The 21,479-nt window shown below is 36.4% G+C and overlaps 1 protein-coding gene across 4 annotated transcripts in view; it reads right to left on the bottom strand.

Moving 5' to 3' along the window:
* Positions 1-21,479, bottom strand: part of LOC131076986 (MMS19 nucleotide excision repair protein homolog) — a 338,109-nt gene that overhangs the window by 18,943 nt on the left and 297,687 nt on the right. For all 4 annotated transcript variants that reach the window (XM_058014340.2, XM_058014342.2, XM_058014341.2 and 1 more), the window contains one exon: positions 802-878. In XM_058014340.2, the coding sequence (XP_057870323.2) occupies positions 802-878 (77 nt within the window). The remainder of the gene's footprint in view (positions 1-801; positions 879-21,479) is intronic.

A 21,479-nucleotide genomic window follows, 5' to 3' on the forward strand; every position in this document is an offset into this window, starting at 1 on the left:
CATTAACGAAAACTTCGTGCAGGTTTTATATTTTGAAAGAGGCCAATTTAGGCCTGGTGGACACAGTTTATAAAGAAAATCCAAAAAAACTTACTTCAATGTCATGCTCTTGGTTCAAATTCCTTGGCCTTGCTTCTATACAAATGGTGAGGACATTTGAAGCTCACATAGAAGTAGTTACTAAGAAATTGGCTTCCATCCAACATTTTCTGAAGGATGGGCATTGGTTGGAAGGGTACCAACTTATGGTAGATATAGTAAATCTTCTTTATCCAGATAAGTCTTCTTCATGGAAAAGATTCATGGTCGCCATGGCAGAGAAAGCAATTAGATTCCTCACTCAGCAGGTTGCTTTGGTGAAATAATCTACTCTGTATGGTCAGATTTTTCTCTGGGTCTTTGCTTTTATTTAATACTGCTACAGCTGTCCATTTTATGTAATCGATTGATAGATTTTATAGTCTGGAGAAAATCTTTTATTGCCTACAGAAGATTATATAATAGATAAGGATGGCAAGATGTATGTCTACAGAGGTAGTCTTTTAGGGTTGATGTCATCCAATTCAGGGTTAATGTTCTCTGTTCTGTCATGTTCGCTCATAAATAGTATAAGTCTCTCTTTTTGCATGTTTGTATTATGCATGAGGACCCTTACCCTTACTTTATATATCAAAAATATTAATGAAAATGATTTCAAACAGAACGTGAGGGAAACAAAAGGAATGAAGAAACTAATGGTTATTAAACATTTATATTGATATTCATTTCTTGGTGGCTTATTCAATTAATATACCAAATTACCATTGAGTGGGGATAGTTGACAAGTCCAATTAAACAACTAATAATTGTCGATACATGCTCTACTGCGAGTGTTCGTCCTGTGAAAAAGAAAACGGAGCTCAATTAGAATTCACATAATGCCCATAAGATGTAAAAGTCAAAGTGAACATACAAAAGATTACATGATTGGTGCAAGCTAGAATCATATATATATATCATGCAAGTAAATTAATGGCAGCAAAAAAATGTGTTAAATGAGAATTGTAGGCTCATATGACCCAGGAAGAACATGGAAAGCTTCAAAATCAAGCATTGTCTCACATGAAGTTGAAAAAGAAAGGATGCAAAGAAATTGGTAAATTGTAACATATATTCTAAACATTCAAATGCTAAGTTTAGCAAAAGTAAATATCATTGTTTGTTAGTATGTTACTATACTTTGTATGTTACAAAATTAATTATAGTACACGTGTTTTGAAATAATTAACTCCACCCTAGCCAAAAATGATCAAACATATTCTTTTAAGATAGTAGAATCATTTTTGTGTAATCTATCAAGATCGTGGCCATCTTGTATACTGACATCATGTACAAAGGTCATACTCTATGTTCCGCCAAGTTTCTGGGACAGGGAGGCGGGATTTTTTAGGCCATTTTTGGGGATGGCAAGGATGGCTATATAAATGTATATTAAAAATATAGGGATATTTCAGATATTCATATGATAAATCATAACACTGATAAAGTTGCAAATATAATCATATTGACATATAACATTATAGAATCAAAAGTAAAACAGGACAATAGAGTTCACATGAGAGTCGAACAAATTAATAGTAATACTTAATTGCTTCCATAATTCATGTCAATGTGCATATGAAAAAAATAGTAATATTGCATACACCAAAATGCCCAAAGGCTACAAGTTTGCATTACAAATGTCAAAATGACAAAGTCAAAAATGTCAAAAACTGTAAAACATAATGATGGAAAGTATGATGGCTGCCTCTAATCGATGTTGGTTTTTGCAACAACACCTTCAAACCCTGCTGCTTTGTCTTTCTAACTTGGCTGCAAATGTTTTTTAATGTAAAAATGAAGTCAAATGTTACTCATGGAGTGTTATGTTTAGTCATATTAGGGTTAGAGGGGTGTGGGGGCCACAAACATCATTTAAAAATGTTTTTTTTTTAAAGCTGGGTGTTTTTTAAGGTTTCTTGAGCACTGCAAAAGAGAGGATATTTGGCCATCCAGGTAAATAGCTATGCATAAGCTGAGAAAATTTACCAAGGAACATAATGAGGTATCTAGTATAGTTAGGCATAGTTAGGTATGAACCAGCACTATAGTTCAGTTATCATATTTTGTATCTTGACTCAGCAAATGTCAAACCAAAACTCCCCATGCACACAACAGGCCTCTCAATGTGGGATCAAAGTAGGAAGCCCTTCCATCAATATTCCTGAAACGTTTATCATTCTGAGGTGTTTCTAATGTCAAACAAGTTAGAATGATGGTCTCTTACAGGTACAACATTCCTTTTTCTTAACTCACTGTACTAGTACAATAAATCCACAGCTGCCAAACCCCTTATGTCATCATTTTAAATTAAGTAGTTCTTGTACTACTATGAATATCATCATGTGTCTTCTTTTTTTCACCTTCTTGTCCATCAGCCCTCTTTATTTTACAAGATTCAAATACAGCTTATTCCAGCAGACTTACATGTGGCCATACGACCCAACAATTGAGGAACTTGCATGCAACACAAGTTAGCTGGAAGGCAAAGTTATCCAGCCAAACATGTGCTTAACACATGGCAACCAAAGAAAAGGGAGAATCTAAGGTGGAACCATTCCAGAAAATGTAAAGGTTTGTGTTCTATTGTTTGATGTTCTGGGAATAATTGCCAAGTCTTGGAATCATGTGTACAGTTGTCTCTCGCAAGGATCTGCTATTGCCATCATATGGCAGAAAGGAATTGTCAGGCCACAACAAACAAGAGACTTTGTAGCATGCTGACGACTAAGATAAACATGGTGCCACTTGGATCATTCATGTTTTTCAAGCACTGCTCTCGCCCAGTTGCATGATGTATTTCATGTTTCTTACTGAAAAAGTATGTATCTGATTTTCCAATTGACTGTAACTCCTTGCAGGTACAGGACCCAAGGGTGGTCATGATCAAGTCAATCGGGGTGGTCAAGGTACATAAGCGTCGCTTACGTAATAGAGAAGTCACTAAGTGCAAGGTCTGGTGGGATTAGTACTCTGAGGATAGTGCCGCCCAGGAAGATTATAATGAGATTCATCAAAAAGATTTCCTCGTTTAATGTTTACAATAGTTGAATTTGTTTCCCTTTTATGCTAGATAAACAATGATGAATTTATGTCTTCCTTAAAATGATACTTTAAACCATCGAGGATGATGATTCGCAAGGGGAAGGATACATTACATCCCACTTGTCCCCTAGATGTTTTATGTTATTTCTATGCAATGAAACTTGTGTTTAGAACGATGGAATGATGATTCACTATATATGTGTTGATGATTTAGTACTAATCATGATGGAATATGAGATGTTTTGCTTTTGTTACTAAGTACTGCAATGACAGAGATACATCAAGATTTCAAACTAACTACTTGAATTCAGCCAAGTTTGTGCAGGAAATCGTTGTTCTCTGAGAAGGGAGGGGAAGTATCATCAGGTCAAGAGATAATGAGAGAGGGACTCAATGCCATCTGTAACCCTAACAGTGAGTTTAGTCAAGTTGTTTCACGTTAACCTTGTTTTCATCAACCAGTTGTGCCAGGTAATCCTATTTTGGTATGTGTAGATGTTTAGGGTTTTACTATTCTAGTCTTGGAATTGGTATTCCAAGCTAATTTATTATTATTATTTTATTAATAAAATTTAACCGCAACTTTCGCTCATGCGTGTATATATATATATATATATATAAACACTGTTATAATGTAAGTTTATTGTTATTAAATTATATCAACCAATGTTTGGTTTGGCTTTATACGAATTCATTTTACGGGTGCCATGATTAATGTATAAGTCTAATATTTTAATAAGCAATGCTTATATATATACCCGTGGGATTATATGGTTTGAACCACGTAAGTAAAAGCATTTTGAACCCATGTATTGAATGGGAAACACCTGAGTGGGGGCAAGAATTGAGGCATGCTTCACAATTCGTATGGATTTCACTCAAATTGGAAATGAAAATCATTGAAATTATCTGGAATTAACAAAAACATTTCATTACGGAGAATATATAGTTCATTTTGGGTAACCAGTAAAGGAAGGAGGGTGACGTTTGTATAAAAAAAGAAGTTTTGGAAAAATAATCTCGAATTCTTTCATTTTGGAAGCATATACGACAATAGCTCTATGAAGTACTTGAACGATAGCTAGAATTCTCCTTGTGGAAGCTCAGAAAGGGTAAAAACCCAGCTAGAAATTTGCAGAGGAAGGCTTTAAGAGTTCTCAACTTCATTAACATCCCAGGTCATGTTAATATATCTATACTTTGTATGGCTTTGTACATTCTTTCTTTTCTTCTTTGCTTCTATTCATGAAAGGAAAGAGCCTTTGTTACTTGAATACAGTAAACTGTTTTCACCGAACTATGACAGTGATTAAACTCTTGATTGATAATGGAAAAATATATACATGTAATGCATTGTAAAGCCAGCGTAGTCTTGTATAGAAGAACTGAGCCTGGAACTGCATTAACCCTCTTAATTTTGGGGTGCATACATATTATTAATAATAATCAAGTAGAACATAAATAGACTGTTAAGACAGAAAATTTTAGCTCAGCAATTATGAAAATACATAAAAAGGGAGTTGGGAATATTATGGGTAAGAAGAATCAAGAGTCATGAATCACTAGGATATCCTCTTGATATTTTAATCTGTTCTAGGATAGAAGTAATGTGGGAATTATCCTCAGCTGTGTAAGCTGCACAAATAAACTTGAGAATAACCCCTCTTGGTTGAGATTGTTTAATTAACTTTAGTATGAAGAAAGATAGATAGGCAAGACTAGCTCTAAAGAACTCATTAATGCAGATCGGCATATTCAAATACAATAAGCACACCTAGATATTGCAGTGATAGCAAATTCATATAATGCATGCTGAATACAAGAACTTAGAGTGAACATGAGAGCTAGCAGCTCTATGGCCTGTCTTACCTTTTCAAACTACAGTTATAGTTTCAATTCAAAACCGTGAAACAATGAATTTAGAGAGGAACATATTAAACTTAAAAATGGTAAGGCCTTCAACCTCAGGATGAGGTAGAATACCGGCCAATACATTCAAGCTAATCCCACTCAATAGAGAACTATTGTTTGTTTTGTTTATTCAAGTATCATTTGTGTGTTGAAAATGGTTACCAAGTGTTTGAGATAGTGGTCATCCGTAAATTAAAGTTCTCTAAAGAGAGCCTATGCCCCGAAAACCCAAGTTGTAGCTGAGTTCCTAAAGAGGACAAACTAAGAAAGTTAGGGTAGAAGTACCTTCAGAACTTCTAGTAGTGTACCTAGTCCTTTAAGTGTGCTTAAGTGTATGGAAATAATGGTAGAAGCCATATTGTGATACCGTATAGTGGTATCGAATACATTCTAAACCTCAAAACTATCCTAGGATTGTAGAACAAATTACAAGCAACATTGTTATAATGATAAGACACAGCTGGATAGAAAGCCAGAGTAGCTAACCAATCTAGACTTGAAAGCATAGACTCATCAAGATCTAGCATAAACATTTCAAATGGTTAGTGGAACCCAACATGGAATTAAAAGTTAGAAATCAGAATACTGGTAAGTATTCCTAGAAAGGATAAGCATAGGAGTTTTGTGCCTTCTGCAACTAGCAAATTTCCAAACCTAAGAGAATCATGGTACAATTAACAATTGCATGATAGTACAGTAATGGTAAATTAAGTTACCATACCTAAGAACAGGAGAGAGAGAGAGAGAGAGGGCTAACTAGCTCATGAGCTCTAGTAAGGAACCAGAAGATGCCATCAGCAAAGAAGATAAAAACAAAATAAAAGTGTTTATAAAGCAGGATTAATATCTAGTGGTGCTTATTACTAGAAGTTTGTTTTCTTCTAAGTCAAAAACATCTGTGTAAGCCTAGTAAGCCCCAGATAGAGACAATATGCAGGTAGCATAAGAGATAGTCTTGATGGTTTGGAGTTCTGCCTCTTGTTTTTGGTTCAACCAAGTAGGGTGTTGCTCAGTGACTACATGCAACAATGTGTTGTAGATATATAAAACCTTTAGCCAAGGTGGCGCTACTATAAGTATGCGTTAGTTAGTTGTTTTGGTCCAGATATGCAACCTAGTCAGAGGTCATACCAGTTAGGAGCTTCTTAAGGGGTGTGACCACTAGGGTTGTGTAGGGACAAACACTGGAATCTGATGGCATGAGTTCAACTTCCTGTTACCTCCCTGTGAAGGGTTGGGCCTTTCTACTTGGAAATGGCATGGGGGACTAATAAGTCCGTGGTTGGGCGGAAAAGCACATTGATGATACTTTCCCTCTTCCAATCATTGGAAAGCCAATTGATGATTAGAATGTGTTTCAAGAAAAAATGTAATCTCTAAACCTCTTTTCTTACTTTAATGTCTTAGTAAATTGTAGACTTTGAATGTATGTACTGACTACATCTATCAAGTTTAAATCTTTGATAAGAAAAGAAAAGAAAAATTATTATGCTTTCTATTAACTGTTTCATTCTTTTAAGATGTTAGTTGATGTAAATCTCTTTCAATTTCCTTTTAAAATGTTGTTGTTTAAGTTGCATAGTGAATGCATGTTACAATTACTGTTTTATTGCTGAAGTTTTCTGTTTCTATTTTGAGTGCAATTATAATCCTTTTTCTCAATACTGGAATGCTTGCAATCAAAATAGAAACGAAGAATTGTAGCATATGATTTATGGCATACTTATTAAGATCAATTTTAATAGAACTGAAGTGGGTATTTTTCTTTACATCCATCACAATCAAGAAATAACAGAGGACATTCAGAAATCTGTTTTGGATTGAAATATACGAGATTTGTGACATTAGAGACAGATAATGACTGATGACAAAGTGACTCCAGTCTAGCACACTTCTGTTAATAAATAGAGAACATAAATATGTGCTTAAATAAGTTCTGACCTTATGCATTGATAATTGATCATGCTGCAATACAACTTGACTGTGCATAATATTTCAGGAATCCTTTATCAAGCAAATCTCTAGCATCATAATCAATGGAACACCCATTATATTTCAGAATTAGAGTTTAATTCAGTTGAGCCGAGTCATGAGACAAATTTGAATGGAGTATTTTAGTGGTGGAGCACCCATTATATGTCTTTGATTTATAAATCTATGAGAGAATTGATTTATTAATTTATACTTGCATTTATATGTTTTTGTTTTTTCATTTCATTTACATTTCTACGGTGTAGGCAAATAGATGATTGTTATGAAGCCTTATGAGTTATGATTTGTGGGAATGGTTGTGAACATAGTTGAACACCTACATTTGTTTTTTGGCATCTGTCCATTTTTCAAATTAGCGAGATCATCAAATTCAGACTTGCTGCTGTATTTTTGTTTGGGTGTTCAATAGGTTCTAGGTGTTTGCCACAAATTCAATTTTTTAAAAAGACAAATTATGACTGAAAACCAATAACAAAGTTTAGAAATGAAAGGCAATAACGATGCAATAGGATATAGACATGTAGCACAGAAATGAACAAAGTTTAGAAATAGAACTATTCAATGCCAATATTGATGCCATAGGACATGTAGCATAGAAATGAACACAGTTCAAAAATTAAAGACCGAGTGTAATGTTTTTGCAGATCTAATTCTTGATCAGAGTGCCACGTCAAAAAGACTTTGCGTGGACACATTACACACCAGTTCCAAGTAGCAGAAAGGTTAAATGCAATTGGTGTCTAAATGAGATCACTGGTAAAATTTATCATTTCAAATTTTATCATTTCAAATGGCATTTGTCAAAAGAATGAGAAAATAACACCAAGATTTGCAAACAATGCCCTGCAGATGTCTCGTATCAAGCAAAACAATCTCTTGATGGGATTGCTAAGAGTAAGGCCAAAAAGGTAAGAACCAGAGTTGAAGTAGGTTCTAGTTCTGCAAATGTTGGGACGAACCATTTGGGTGAGGATGGTGAAGATGGGAGTTTTAGGGAATTTGGGTCAGCACCTTTGTCATGTCCCCTCCTGGATCGTTATATATATACGGAGAGAAAGGGAGAGACCCTAAATGAAGAAATTATTATTATTAGTTAATATAATAATTACCAATGAATGATTATTTAAAATTTCATTAATTAAATATTATTTATGATTTAAATATTATATATTATCAACATAATTTATATATTTAATAGTAAATAATAATACAATTAAAGTACAAAGAGGATATAAATAATACAATTAAAGAGGATATTATATATTAGCAATACGTATGACGGTCATATATAGTGGCAGACCAGATCTGACACATGTCAGATCTCTCTGCCTTTACAGCCATTGGATAGACTAATAATTAGTGTCTAGGCAATGGTAGTGTTAATAAATATAATGGGTAATATTATTTGATTCATATATGTGTGTGTGTGTGTGTGTGTGTGTGTGTGTGTGTTTTCGCTTATCAATGAATATAACCTAAATGTAGCAATTAAATTATTAATTAATAAATGTTTATTTATTAATTTAATATATTTAATTCGAATATGAAATAAATGTAACAATTATTATTAATTAATTAATCAATGTTTATTTAATATTATTATCAATTAATTAATATTCATTTATTAATATCTGAAACTATGATCAATTGATTAATATTTATCATCTAAAAGAATAACGGAGAACCAAAGTACTCACTTTAATAGTCAATGATTTATTAAGGAAAAGAAATACATGTACGAGTTGAATAGAGATATATAACAAAGATTAATTAAAAAGTATTAAGGAAAAGGCACATTACATTGAAAAGTCACAACCTTTCTATGAAAGGTTATATGAAGGATATATAAGGAGGGAAAGCACGAGGTATACAAACGGAGAAAAATAACTACAGGTTGTATGAAAAATAATGTTATATTAGATTTACTTATAAAACAAGAAGTTCATACAGATATAAAGGGAGCAGAGCAGCCAACGGTAAGGGGGAGGAAGGGTAGCAGAATAGAAGTGGGAATCACGATCAAAGCAAGCACAGATCTGACACGAGTGTTGCGGATGGGTAAGTAAGGAATAAATATTATTATATGTTAATGCTTACTTCTGTGTGTATTAATGGATATAAATTAATATTATAATGTATACATTAATGAAGGACTATTCTAATAGTTAGGTAATGAAGGAAATTAATGTTAATAAATGTAATTAATGTATATGTAATATTTATGATAATGAATACTTTAATGAACACATTAATGAATGGTTTTCAAATATTAAGGAATAAGTATAAACCGTATGTTAATGAGTTTGTACTAACATACATAATGAATATATATATCAATGCCTAGTAGGAATATATGTTAGGAACTAAATGTGAATATTGGTTAATGAACATTTTAGGAATATAGGTAGAGAATACATGTTAAATCAGGTATTTTTACATATGGATTATGGAATAGGAAAATAGTAATAAAAGGCAAAAAGTATTATAAATGTAATCACATGTTGGAGACTATAGGGAGGTAACTCCCTTAGTCTAAGGGAGGGATTATGATAATCCCTAGGGCAGAATATATACTGAATACCTATATGCATATGTATGGCTTGGTTGACTAAGTTCACCAAGAAGAGACGGATCTGGCCGGTCCCCTCTGAGGACTTGGGTGATGAGGTGCATCACCCAAGGCAAGGAATAGACCTAGGGTCCTCCTTGGATGGCTTGAGTGTAAGAAATTACACCCAAGACAGGAATCGAATTAACCTTCGACTTCTTGGAGGGCTTGGATGTAAGTAATTATATTCAAGATAGGAGTTGAATTCACCTTCCACTTCCTGGAGGGCTTGGATGTAAGAAATTACATTCAAGACAGGAGTCAAATTCACCTTCGACTTCCTGGAGGGCTTGGATGTAAGAAATTACATTCGAGACAGGAGTCGAATTCACCTTCGACTTCCTGGAGGGCTTGGAACCAAAATGGGTTCCAAGAAGGTGAGCCTCACGGTCGCCTAAGGACATATCTTCATATGGCATTCGTATGTTTTTTATTAGGTAAGAATTGTGATTAGTGTTGATTAAGAGTTTTAAAAGTTAAATTGCAAGTTTTATATATATATATATATATATATATATTTGTTGTATTCTAACAATCTGTTTTACAGGATAGTGATCTCTAACTAGTAGGGACATTACAACCTTCTTCTATAACATGCCCAAACACAAGTGGAGGAAACATTAATGATTTCTTCCAGCCTTGTACTACACCAGGATCACAAACCACTTTGGAGAATACAAGATGGAGGAAAACCATCCATGAACAAGCAAAGAAGGCAATTGCTAATTTTTGGTACCCCTCTAGCTTGTAATTCCATGCTTCTAGATCTCCATATTGGCAAGCTATGGTAGATGCTATTGCAATTGCAGGTTGTGGGTTTCAAGCCCCATCTTATGAGTCACTAATGATTGGTATGCTCAAAGATGCAATACGGGATGTTGAAGATGTTGTTAAAGAGAATTGGTTACAGTGGGCTGTTAGTGGGTGCAGCATTATGTTAGATGGATGGATAGATAGAAGGAACCAAACCCTCATTAACTTCCTTGTCTCTTGTGAGATTGGCACTATTTTTTTGAAAGTTATGGATGCTTTTGATATAATGAAATCCGCAGCTACATTGTTTGAGTTGTATGATATGGTAGTTAATGATGTAGGGCCATAGAATGTAGTTCAATTTATCACAGACAATGCTACTACTTGTGTTGTTGTTGGGAGACTTCTGATAGATAAATACATCTCCATGTTTTTTACACCATGTGCAACACATTGCCTTGATCTAACCCTAGAGCACATTGGAAAAATTGAATGGGTTAAAAAGGCATTGCAAAAGGCTCACAAGGTTACCAATTTTTTTATAATCACATTAGGATTTTGTCTATAATGCACTCTTTCACAGGAGGCAAGGAGCTAGTTCAACCAGGGGTGACAAGATTTGCAACACACTTCCTCGCATTACAAAGACTTGTTGTGACCTTTTTCACACATCGCCCCATTGCAAATGGGGACCCTCTCCTCTCTCGCTTTCTAGGGTTTTTGTTAGAGCCCGTGACCTTCCGCTTTAGTTCTGCTCGGTTCTATCAAGTTTTGAATCGTTTGAGTCTAAAGGATTGAAAGTCAGTTTTCACAAGCTAGGTGATAACAGAGTTCGGATACCGTCAAAGTGCCTAGAAAGGCCAAAGGACGAAGAACACAATTGATTTCAACGAATTTGAACAACTTTAAATTTTTAGAAAGTTTGCTTTTTTCCTTTTTCATATTTTTTAGGAAGTTTCGTTTTTGGCATTTTTATCCCGATCCCCGATATGGCTATTTTTAGAAAGTTTTCCCTATTTTTTAGGGATGCCTACTTTTTGCTTTTTCGGAGTGGGGACCTAGGGTTTGCACTGAGACCACTAACCTGCTTCGATCGTGATCAAGAATTTCCAAGTTTTGACCTAAAAATCTAAGTTCCTACATTTTAGGGGTCATGATGCTTCAGATGGTTTACCTAAGTATGGATTTCAAATTTCAAGTCAATATGGTTAAAATTGAAGAAATTGTGGAATTTTGAAGTTTTTTTTCCAAATATTTTCTAAGTCTGGCTAATGATTGATGGTGAGTGTTATGACAGGTGATGAAAAGTCTGCCCAAGGTGTTGACGATGGAGATGTCTAAAAGTCCGCCTTCGGAAGTGAGCATGATAAACTCCGCCCTGATACCAAGTCTAAAAGTCTACCCTCTTGATGGTCATTCAAAAGTCCACCTTGGTGAAGTCTCAAAAGTCCGCCCTGCTTGACGAAGATCAAAGTCCGCCTTACCCATGCATGATCATGGTGATCTCTTCAAAGTTCGCCTTACCCATGCATGATCATGGTGATCTCTTCAAAGTCTGCCTTGGAGGTAGTATCAAAGTCCGCCTTGGTGAAGTCTCAAAACTCTGCCCTACTCAAGCATGATGATGGAGATGCTTAGAAAGTCCACTCAAGCATGATGATGAAGATCACTCAAAAGTCTGCCCTGAGATAGTCTTCTAAAAGTCCGCCCTGAAGTTAAGAGCATAAAGTCTGCCCTACTCAAACATGATGATGGAGGTGTCTTCAAAGTCTGCCCTTGAAACATGTGTCTAAAACTCCGACATGATGGTAATATCCTCTAAACTCCGCCTATGATCATGAACAAGTTAAAGTCCGCCATGAAGAAGGAAGCACAAAAGTCCGCCCTCCAAGCAAGATGCCAAGCCTATAAAACCCTGCCCTATGGATGAAGTGAAAAGGTGTTCAAGGCTAAAAAGTCCACCTTAGGGTGGGGAGATAAATAATAGAGCCTAAAGCACAAAAGTCTGCCCTCTTGAAGTCTTCCAAAAGTCCGCCCTGCTTGGTGAAGTCAAAAAAGTCCGCCCTCATGGAGATGTCTTCAAAGTCCACCCTCTTGGTAGTCTTTCAAAACTTCGCCTTGGAGGTAGTCTAGAAGTCCGCCCTCATAGAGATGCTTCAAAAGTCCGCCCAAGCAACAAGAAAGATGCTTCAACAGTCCACCTAAGTCAAAGGTGAAGTCAATACTTGCTAACTATTGAGAATAGAGAATATTCCTTGGTGATGCCATCCAAATCTTCATGGAATTTGAACTGAATCCCAAATTAGAAAGTTTCTAGGAGGATATTTGAAAGACCAAGTTCGGATATATAGACTAAAATCAATTTAGAAACTTGCACAAGAATAAGATTTTCGAACTTAAATAGATGACAAGCCAACTTAAGCATAAAATGGAAACTTTCTTTGTGGATACAATGGACTGAGGATGAATTAGAAACATGAATTGGAAAAGATCTGTGTGTTTCTAATTGCAGATTCGAACTTCATTACAAATACATTCTTCACTTCTTCATTCTCACACAAAAGTTTGAACTTTCTGAGCAAGTTAAGAGAAATGTTGAGAGTTATTTTGCAGATTGAGGGTTATTTCAAAGAAGATTTTGTAGATTGGAGGTGTTGCAAGATGATCTCTTGCAGATTGAGCGAACGTTTTAAGGAATTTTAATTTATCAACCTCATTCTTATCAAGTATCTACAGATTTTTGGAGTTGAACCAGCTGATAAAAGGCAGACTCATCAAATTTTCCGAGTTTTCTTGAAATTCCTTCTACCTTCTTGTCTTATTCTCATTCATTCGAAGATTTCAGGCACGATGAAGTTCCCAGTAGACAAGGATGCTCCTCCTGAATCGAGAATGAACTCAAAATGGAAGAATATCAGCGATACCAACCTCGGGCATATCAATTTGAGGGAGTTCGAGAAGCAGATGTTCGGCTTAGATAACCCTGTCCCTACCGTGACCGCGCAAAAGATGATGAAGAGTGGTATCGTGCATGCTGTCAGCTTTCTCCCTACCATGCAGTGCACAAAGTTGGTAGCTGAGTGCGCTAGGCACTACAACCCTGTCGGTAGGGATATTGTCGCACCAGATGGAAGAGTGTTGGCATTTGGCAAACATCAACGATGAGGCCATAAGGGAAGCTTTCAAAATTCTAGAATATCATAATGCTATATATGTAAACAAGAATGAGGCTGATCGAATGTATCAAGATCCTTTGGAGGAGTACGACACCATCGTCAATCATTCCTGGATAGACAAGCCAAGAAAGGGTGCCTCCAAACTATAGAGGAAGAGCTTGGTAAGGGCGTATTTCAAAGAGGATATTGGAGATATGATTGTCTTGTTGAACAAGATAATGGGTAATCCTCAAGGCGCTCCATTTGAGCCTTAGATGTATTATTTCATAAACGAAATAATGAGTAGAGTCAAGATGATAGACTAGGCTCGAATGATAAGCAATAACTTACACAACCAGCTGAGAAATCTGGAGGCGGATAGGACCTTTTACATGAGCTCATACTTGTTCTATTCCCTGGCTAGAACCTATAGATACAGAGGCCTCACCTGTAGAGGAGAAGTGGGAAATAAAGAGAATCAATTTCTTGTCTATGATTGTTATCCCCAGCTACACATGGAAGAAAAGTTTCATTTCTAGAGGGTAAATGATACATTTCTGATGCACATCACACGAACACTGCAAGGTGGATTACATCAGAGACTCTCTCAAGAGTCTATGGACTTCATAAGCAGATTTGAGTATTGGTATATTCAATACTCGAAGTTCACCTATATCAGAATTCAAGGGTTTTCCGGATCTCCCTATAAGCTCCCAGCGTACCCTACCAACTGAGTTGTGCTACTAGAAGTTGTGAGACAACTAGAGGGCTATATGACAGTTCAAAGAGATAAGCAAAAGAAGGCAAGAACCTCCTCTCTCACGATTGGAAATGGACTAGAGACGTGCCCGTCATCACAAGCCGTTGCCACTGCAGAGAAAGAGATGGCTTGGTACCTTTGCTACCAGTACAAAGCAAGAAAGAACTTTGATCCATTCCATAAGATGAAAAGGGTAGAAGGGATGACATTCGAGCATAGAGCTAATTTGGAAGATTATTGGGCTAACACAGCCAATAGTTTCGAAATTAGGAGAAGATTTTGGTCAAGGAATCCCTCAAGCATGGTGAGAGCAACGGAAGTATTCAAAGTTGTTGATCAAATAGAAGACAGTTTTGAGCTTCAATAGTCGGGCTTTGAGAAGATGAGGAATGAGCCATTGGCCTTGGTTGATTGGTCAAAAGGAGAAAAGTCAGATCTGGCAGACCTCATGCGATCAGTGGTTGAATACTCCAAGTAGTGGACATCTGAGAAGGCGAAACAACTGAAGTACAAAGGTGTCGCCCTGACTTATGCTTTAATGGGAATAGATAACTCTTTGTCCTCCAACCCTTGTGTCTTTACAAGCAATGCTCGGAATCCAGAAAGTGTTGGGTCCCGGAAAAGAAAGGAACTGGTTAAAAGCTTTGGAAAGGCCAGGGGAAAGAAAGCTGTTGGGGAGAGACATGAGTCCAAAGAAGGTCATTCCATTCTAAGTGCCGCATCTGCTGTGCCTAACCAGAATGCAGTTGAAGAGCAAGAGATGGACACAAATATGGGAAATAATGAAGTGAGAGTGCCTTCTCTTTCAATCGAAGAAATAATGAGAGAAGTTGTCCAAAGCCTGGACAAGGAACAAGTTTTTAATGCAGCCACAGAAGTTGAAGAGCCTGAGCCCCCAGTAGTTTTCCTTGATGGTATAGTCACTGAACCAGGAGGGACAGATGATGGATTTGATCAAAATATTGTGGAGCAGTCAACCATTCCTGATTGGTTAAGAGAAAGGATAAAGGCTAAGGTTCCTAATGAAACCCATTCTGAAGAGAATACAACAGCATTCTGGCAAAGGTGAATGAACCTGTCGTAGTTAAGCCACCTAAGCCAGCTAGAAAACTATCTTTGATTCAGAGGGATAGTGCAGGGTTTAGGACAGTTCAGATAGCTGTGCCAAAAGTAGGAAAACCTCAAGACAATATTGCCCAGGAGGATTATAAGATAACTACTGTAGAGTTGGGAAAGCCTATTTAGGACCAAGAAGTCTAGTACTTTAACGACTCTTGCAATGCCCTCAAGGCAAGGCTAGCCAAGGAGAAGGAGAAAAGAAAGAAGGTTGAGGAAGAGAATCAGCAGTGGAGGAAATATGTTCTCCATCTAACTAGGTCACTGAACCATGAGATACTAGTCACCCCTCCACAGCCTCTTCAGCAAGAGTAAATGAAAGATTACGAGGACATGAAGGGCACATTCACGCAAGCTAGGGAATGGATCTCAAATGTTTCGGCACGTGCTGACATACTTGTAAAAAAATTACTATCAGCACATGAGTCGGCTTCTTCATTGGTCAGCCGAATTCAGGACGTAGCTGCAAATTGGGAAGATGTTGAAGAAATCCAAGATGAAATATTTCCACAATTGAGGGTTATTCGAGGTCTGTCAAAACGAAGCTTTGTAGATGCAGGTGTCATATAGGCTGGGGATAGGTATGACTTTAACACTTGGAATTATGCTTTGGTCACCAAGATTGAAGTCCTGAAGAAGTCTGAAACTAAGTGTTTTGAGACAGAAGAAAGTGTCAGAGAAATTTTGAGTAAGGTGTTTCGTGTAGCATCAGAGATCTGGAAGAAAGAGGGTATACGAGAAAAACACCTGCAGGCAGAGAAACTAAGAGCTAGAATTCAGTTGATCTTTTTCAAAGACTCGAGGATGATTGATAAGGGCAATCTCTCACGGATTGCAAGTTTTCTCCTCATTGACAAGAACTTTCTTGTCCAAGCAGTTAAGTGGGAAGGCATCCTCGCCTCGTATACTTATGTAGACATCGTCGACTTCCAAATTAGTAACCTACCAAGTGTCACTATGGAAGAGGTTAGGCTCATCGTGTCCAGATACATTGAATCTGCAAAAGGGGAAACTAGACACTCACCCAGTGACAATAGCAGTTGTGCCACTTTTCATGTTCTCATTCATTAAAACTAGTAGAGTTACGGGAAACCCTAATTAGGGTTTATAACTTTCAATCTGGACCCTTGATCACTGTTTGATCTTGGTTGTTCATTATTTTTTGAAAAACTATATAAGGCTACCTCCTCTCATTTGGAGAGTGATGTTTTTGACATATTGTTGCGTGAAGGTCATATTTTCAAATAATATATTGCATGTGTGCTTCCTCTTAAGGCTTTATAATCCATGTTGTTTAAGTGATTAGCATGGTTTCAATTTCCTCAACACATTACTTAAAGTTAATTTAGATTTGCTTTCATGTTGTTAAAATTTGAATGAAAGATTCGATAAGTGTTAATTGACAATGTATCTTTGCTCATACTTTTGGTGAATGGATGATTTCCATTTCACTGTGCAAAGTTAGTCTGAGCTTATCCTTTGTGCATGCCAACATTTCGATCATAAGCACAACCCGTTGAAGATTGCACCCGCTTTGTGTAGTTGTCCTCAATGTGGCGAAGCAAAGCGTGGTTTCCCGAGAGCACCCAATTAATACCGTCTCCAGAATTCGTAGGTTTAGATCAGTTTTCTTAACCCTATCCCTTTTTCCCTTTTTGAAAGTCTAAATCTCAAAAATCCAAAAAAAGAGAGAACCTAAAATCGATAAATCTATCCAAGTCCAGAAGCTTAAAAGACATTTGTGAACATAAGTCCCCCTTGAGATTTTCAGCATACACTACCCAAGCAGCTATCCCACTAAAGTCGCTTGTTCGCACATATAGACCTTGGAATCAATAGTGATTTTTTAGGAGAGGATAGAATACCTTCAGGTATCTTATTCTAGTGTTTGGTAGATGATAAAACAAACACCAACAAGACTGTGAACAAAAAAGTAATTTGAGGCAAATGTCTGTTTTAGCTGAGTGGATGGAGTCTGGCTTCACAAATCAATCAAATGGCATAGCAGTGGCAAAGTACATGCATTCCACCAATTTTTGGGACTCGATTGAACAAATTGTAGAATTTTCAAAGCCTTTAGTCAAAGTCTTGAGACTAGTAGATGGGGGAAAATCCCCCATGGGATATGTATACGAGGCCATAATGGGGCCAAGGAGGTGATGAGGAGTAGACTGGTAAATAACAGGTAGAGGTATATGCCCTTGTGGGGCATAATTGATAGGAGATGGGACGGACAAATTCACTCTCCTCTCCATGTTGGGGGATACTTTCTCAATCCATCGTTATTCTACAAGACTCCATTCATAGATATTGATGCTGAGATCAAACAAGGCTTCTTCATGTGCATGGACAAAATGTTTCTAAATCAAGATAAATTTAATGTAGCTATGTCAGAGATGGAAATGTACAAGCAAGCTAGGCGTCTTCTCTCTTCTAGGGCCACCATGTAAGATAGAAAGACTTTCCAACCAGGTAGACTCTAAAAACTATTGACAGTCTCTTTATTTTGCCAACATGGTCATTAAGTTTGTTAAGATTTTAAGATATTCTTACCACATCATCTCCATATAATGTGTTTTTCATCTCAATGGTGGGCATATTTTGTTGACGAATGCAAAAACCTTAGGTGTATGGCGATGTGCATTTTGACCCAACCATGCAGCTCATCCGCTTGTGAGCGTAATTGGAATGTTTTTTAACACATACATTTCAAGAAACGCAATAGCCTAACACAACAATGGATAAATGGCTTGGTGTTTGTTCACCACAACCTCCACTTGAAACTAAAGAAAGGTCAAGGTAAGAATATTGATATATACTTGCAAATAGTTGAATTGGTATTCACTGTTTTTTTTTTTTTGATAAGTCACAACCGAAGTGGTATTTTTAGCTTTTCCTTGAAGTTAAGAACCAGTTGAGTAGACTCGAACCGAAGACCTCCCATGTAGGAGGCTCACAGCTAACCGCTGTGTTGTGGGATCATCCCCCGTATTCATTGTGTTTTTTCACTTGTAAGGTAAAGACTAATTTATACATTGGCAAAAACAGGAATTATTGAGGAAGACGAGCCAATTGACCTCAACGAGATAGATCTAGAGTTTGAGTGGATTCCGAATGATGATGATGTTACTTTGCTTGAGCCTAATGATTTTGAGATCATGGGGAAGGCCAACATGGATCCTGAATGGGTTGAATGAATTAGGACAGACTCTAACTTAGGAGCTTCATCATCAGGGCCTTCTGCCCTCTAGCATGTTATTGGCTACATTTGATTTTTTGGAACTTTGTACTTAGTTTATAGGGTGGCATTTTACGAAGTCACAAACTATATTGTTATTAACAACTATCACCATTTAGTTGTTATTTATGTGCTCGTATATTTTGTGCAAACTGCAATATACTCAGGGATACTAACATAAACATCAAAAATCTATTTTCTATAATTCATGTGTTGGAGTCTCTATTTTATTGTCTTACAATATCTTCATACTATGGAAATGACCTTAAATATTTTAAAATGGTAGTTTTTGATTATTTTTTTGCAATTTTTTACGTTTTTTTGTAAATCCGATTTTTTCAAAAAATCTTATACTTTTGATTTGCCAATTAATTCCCCAAACGATTAATGCTCCTATGGTTTTAACCATCAAAGGTGAGTGAATCTTCATTTTTTTCAAGTTTTTTTAATTACTTTTTAAAGAAGTTTGGAATTTTTTTTGACACTTTGTATGCATAATAAGGGGTTATAATGCCAAAAAAAATTGATTTTTTTCAATAATGTTTTGATTTTTCCATTTTAAGCTCATTATTCATACATAATGGCTGCAAGTGGAAGTTCAAGTTCAAGTTCAGTTGCTCGGGCCAAAATGAAGAGAGCCCTTTTAAAATTGATGCAGGTTCATCACTTTGGCATTATACAACAATGATTAAGCAATCTAGTGGTGAGAGTTTTCTTGGTGGTGTAACCATTTCTACATAGAGTATACAAGGTCATACTTTCAAGTGAAAGGTCACTTAAGCACCGTCCCTGGACATGGAATAAAAGCTTGTAAGGGGTTAAATGGCAAAGGGCTAGCACAAGGTCTAATCTTGGATTATATTAGAGAACAAGAGGAAGCCAACATGAAAAGGAACAAATCAAAGACTAATCATCCTCTTGCCAAGACAAGTTCGAAGAGGCCTCCTACTAGCTTCACAAAACTAGTTGGCCCACAACCCTTCATGCCAATGCCACCACCTTCTAAACCAAAGAATGTCGTGGTTACATGAAAAAGAGGCTCATTGGATGGGGCCTTCAAAAATGAAATCAGAGACTGCAGATGATAACCTTGCTCGTTGCAATTATGACAATGGGCTTCCTTTCAACATTGTTAGATTACCTTATTGGCAAGAGATGGAGAATACCCTTTGCAATACACCTTCTGATTATGTTAGTCCCGAGTATGAAAAGGTGCAAACCACCTTATTAGCGAAGGAGAAAGCTTCAGTAGAGACACAATTGAGAATGATCAAAGATACATGGCCAGAAATAGGTGTTCCCATCATTTCTAATGGATGGAAAGTTTGCCAAAATAGGCCATTGATCAATATATGCAATCTTCTAATAGCAGGACCTATTTTTTTTCCTTATGGTTGATAATCCTCTTATGGCAATCTTCTGATCCCAATGCTAACAATCGATTATTGATTCACTAATCCTTGTGTTAACATTGTTGAATAATTTGTCTCTTGTGTCATGCATATCAAATCCGTGCCTTCTCCAATGGCGTCCATGGAATGGTATTGTAAAACTCGATTCCCTTCGTCGATCATGATTGCACGACAATGGTATGCTGATTTAGTTCAGATCTGATTATTGTCCTGACTTTCTTACTCAGATCGGTGTAGATGTATTACATGATTTAGTTACCATTCTAATTATCTGAATCGGTCCAATTTATAGATCCTCCTGGCTACCTCATGAACAGATATATGTATACCTTCCAATGATGTGCATCATTGTTGTCTTGGTGATGGGTTTGGAATAGCTCCTTGAAGTTTATGCATCTATCATTGGTTAATTTGATCGATGGTCATGATTTCGTATGTGTGAGAGAGTTGTTTCACCATGATAACTTGGATGCTTGCAAGTCTTTATGCCTTGATGGATGGATAACATATCAATCTCGTCTTAATTCTGATGGCAATATCTCTTCAATGTGTGCTACTTTACAAAAAGATATACAACCTAATATTGGTACTATGTACATGTATTACATACTAACTCTTAACTCTACTTAGATTGATCAAGACTGCCACCCTTGATGATACAACCTGTTTGTTATTTTCTAGGCCAAGGTTGGAGACATTACAAGGCAAATGTAAGAATGTCAAAATTTTCATGGGTGGTTGCAATTTGACATGTTGAGGCTTCTATCAAGCAGTTGCAATGTAGTTTTGGGAGTTTTGTGGCTTCACATGTTGTAACCCATCCTATGTTAATTTGTCAAAATGTGGATGCAATTCATGACTAATGGGTAGCAATATACCTTAAAGGGCATGATACTAGTACCTACCCAAATTATTATGGGAATTAGTGTTCACATAGAGTGTGTGAGGTAAAGTGAGTTAAATAAAATAACTCACGTAGTTATTATGGGTAATGAATAAATGTAATAATATTAAGTTGTTGACAAACAACTTAATATTATTAATAGTCATAAGGTTTGTTTACAGGTAAATGTATTAGTGGTTTGTGTGTGTTGAGTTGTTAAAACAACTCAACTATATTTAGGGAGTTGTTTTAGGAGGTTCCTATAATGTAGGAGATTAAACTCCTATATATATGTAAAGCATTTGAATGGAAAATCAAGGACGTATTATTTAGTTTTTGATTAGTCTGGCTTGTGTCTCTGCCCATATTTTCTATTATGGTATCAGAGCCAAGTTAAGTTGATTGTGTGGAAAAGCAAATTGTGGATGAGGCCATGCCAAGCAAGAGATTCTTTCAGATTTGGCGACAGAGTTGGAGATTGATGTATGATGTAACCATCTGTGAATAAGCGCAGAGATCTGTTAGAAC

The sequence above is a fragment of the Cryptomeria japonica genome, chromosome 6 (assembly GCF_030272615.1).
Source record: "Cryptomeria japonica chromosome 6, Sugi_1.0, whole genome shotgun sequence".
NCBI lineage: Eukaryota > Viridiplantae > Streptophyta > Pinopsida > Cupressales > Cupressaceae > Cryptomeria > Cryptomeria japonica.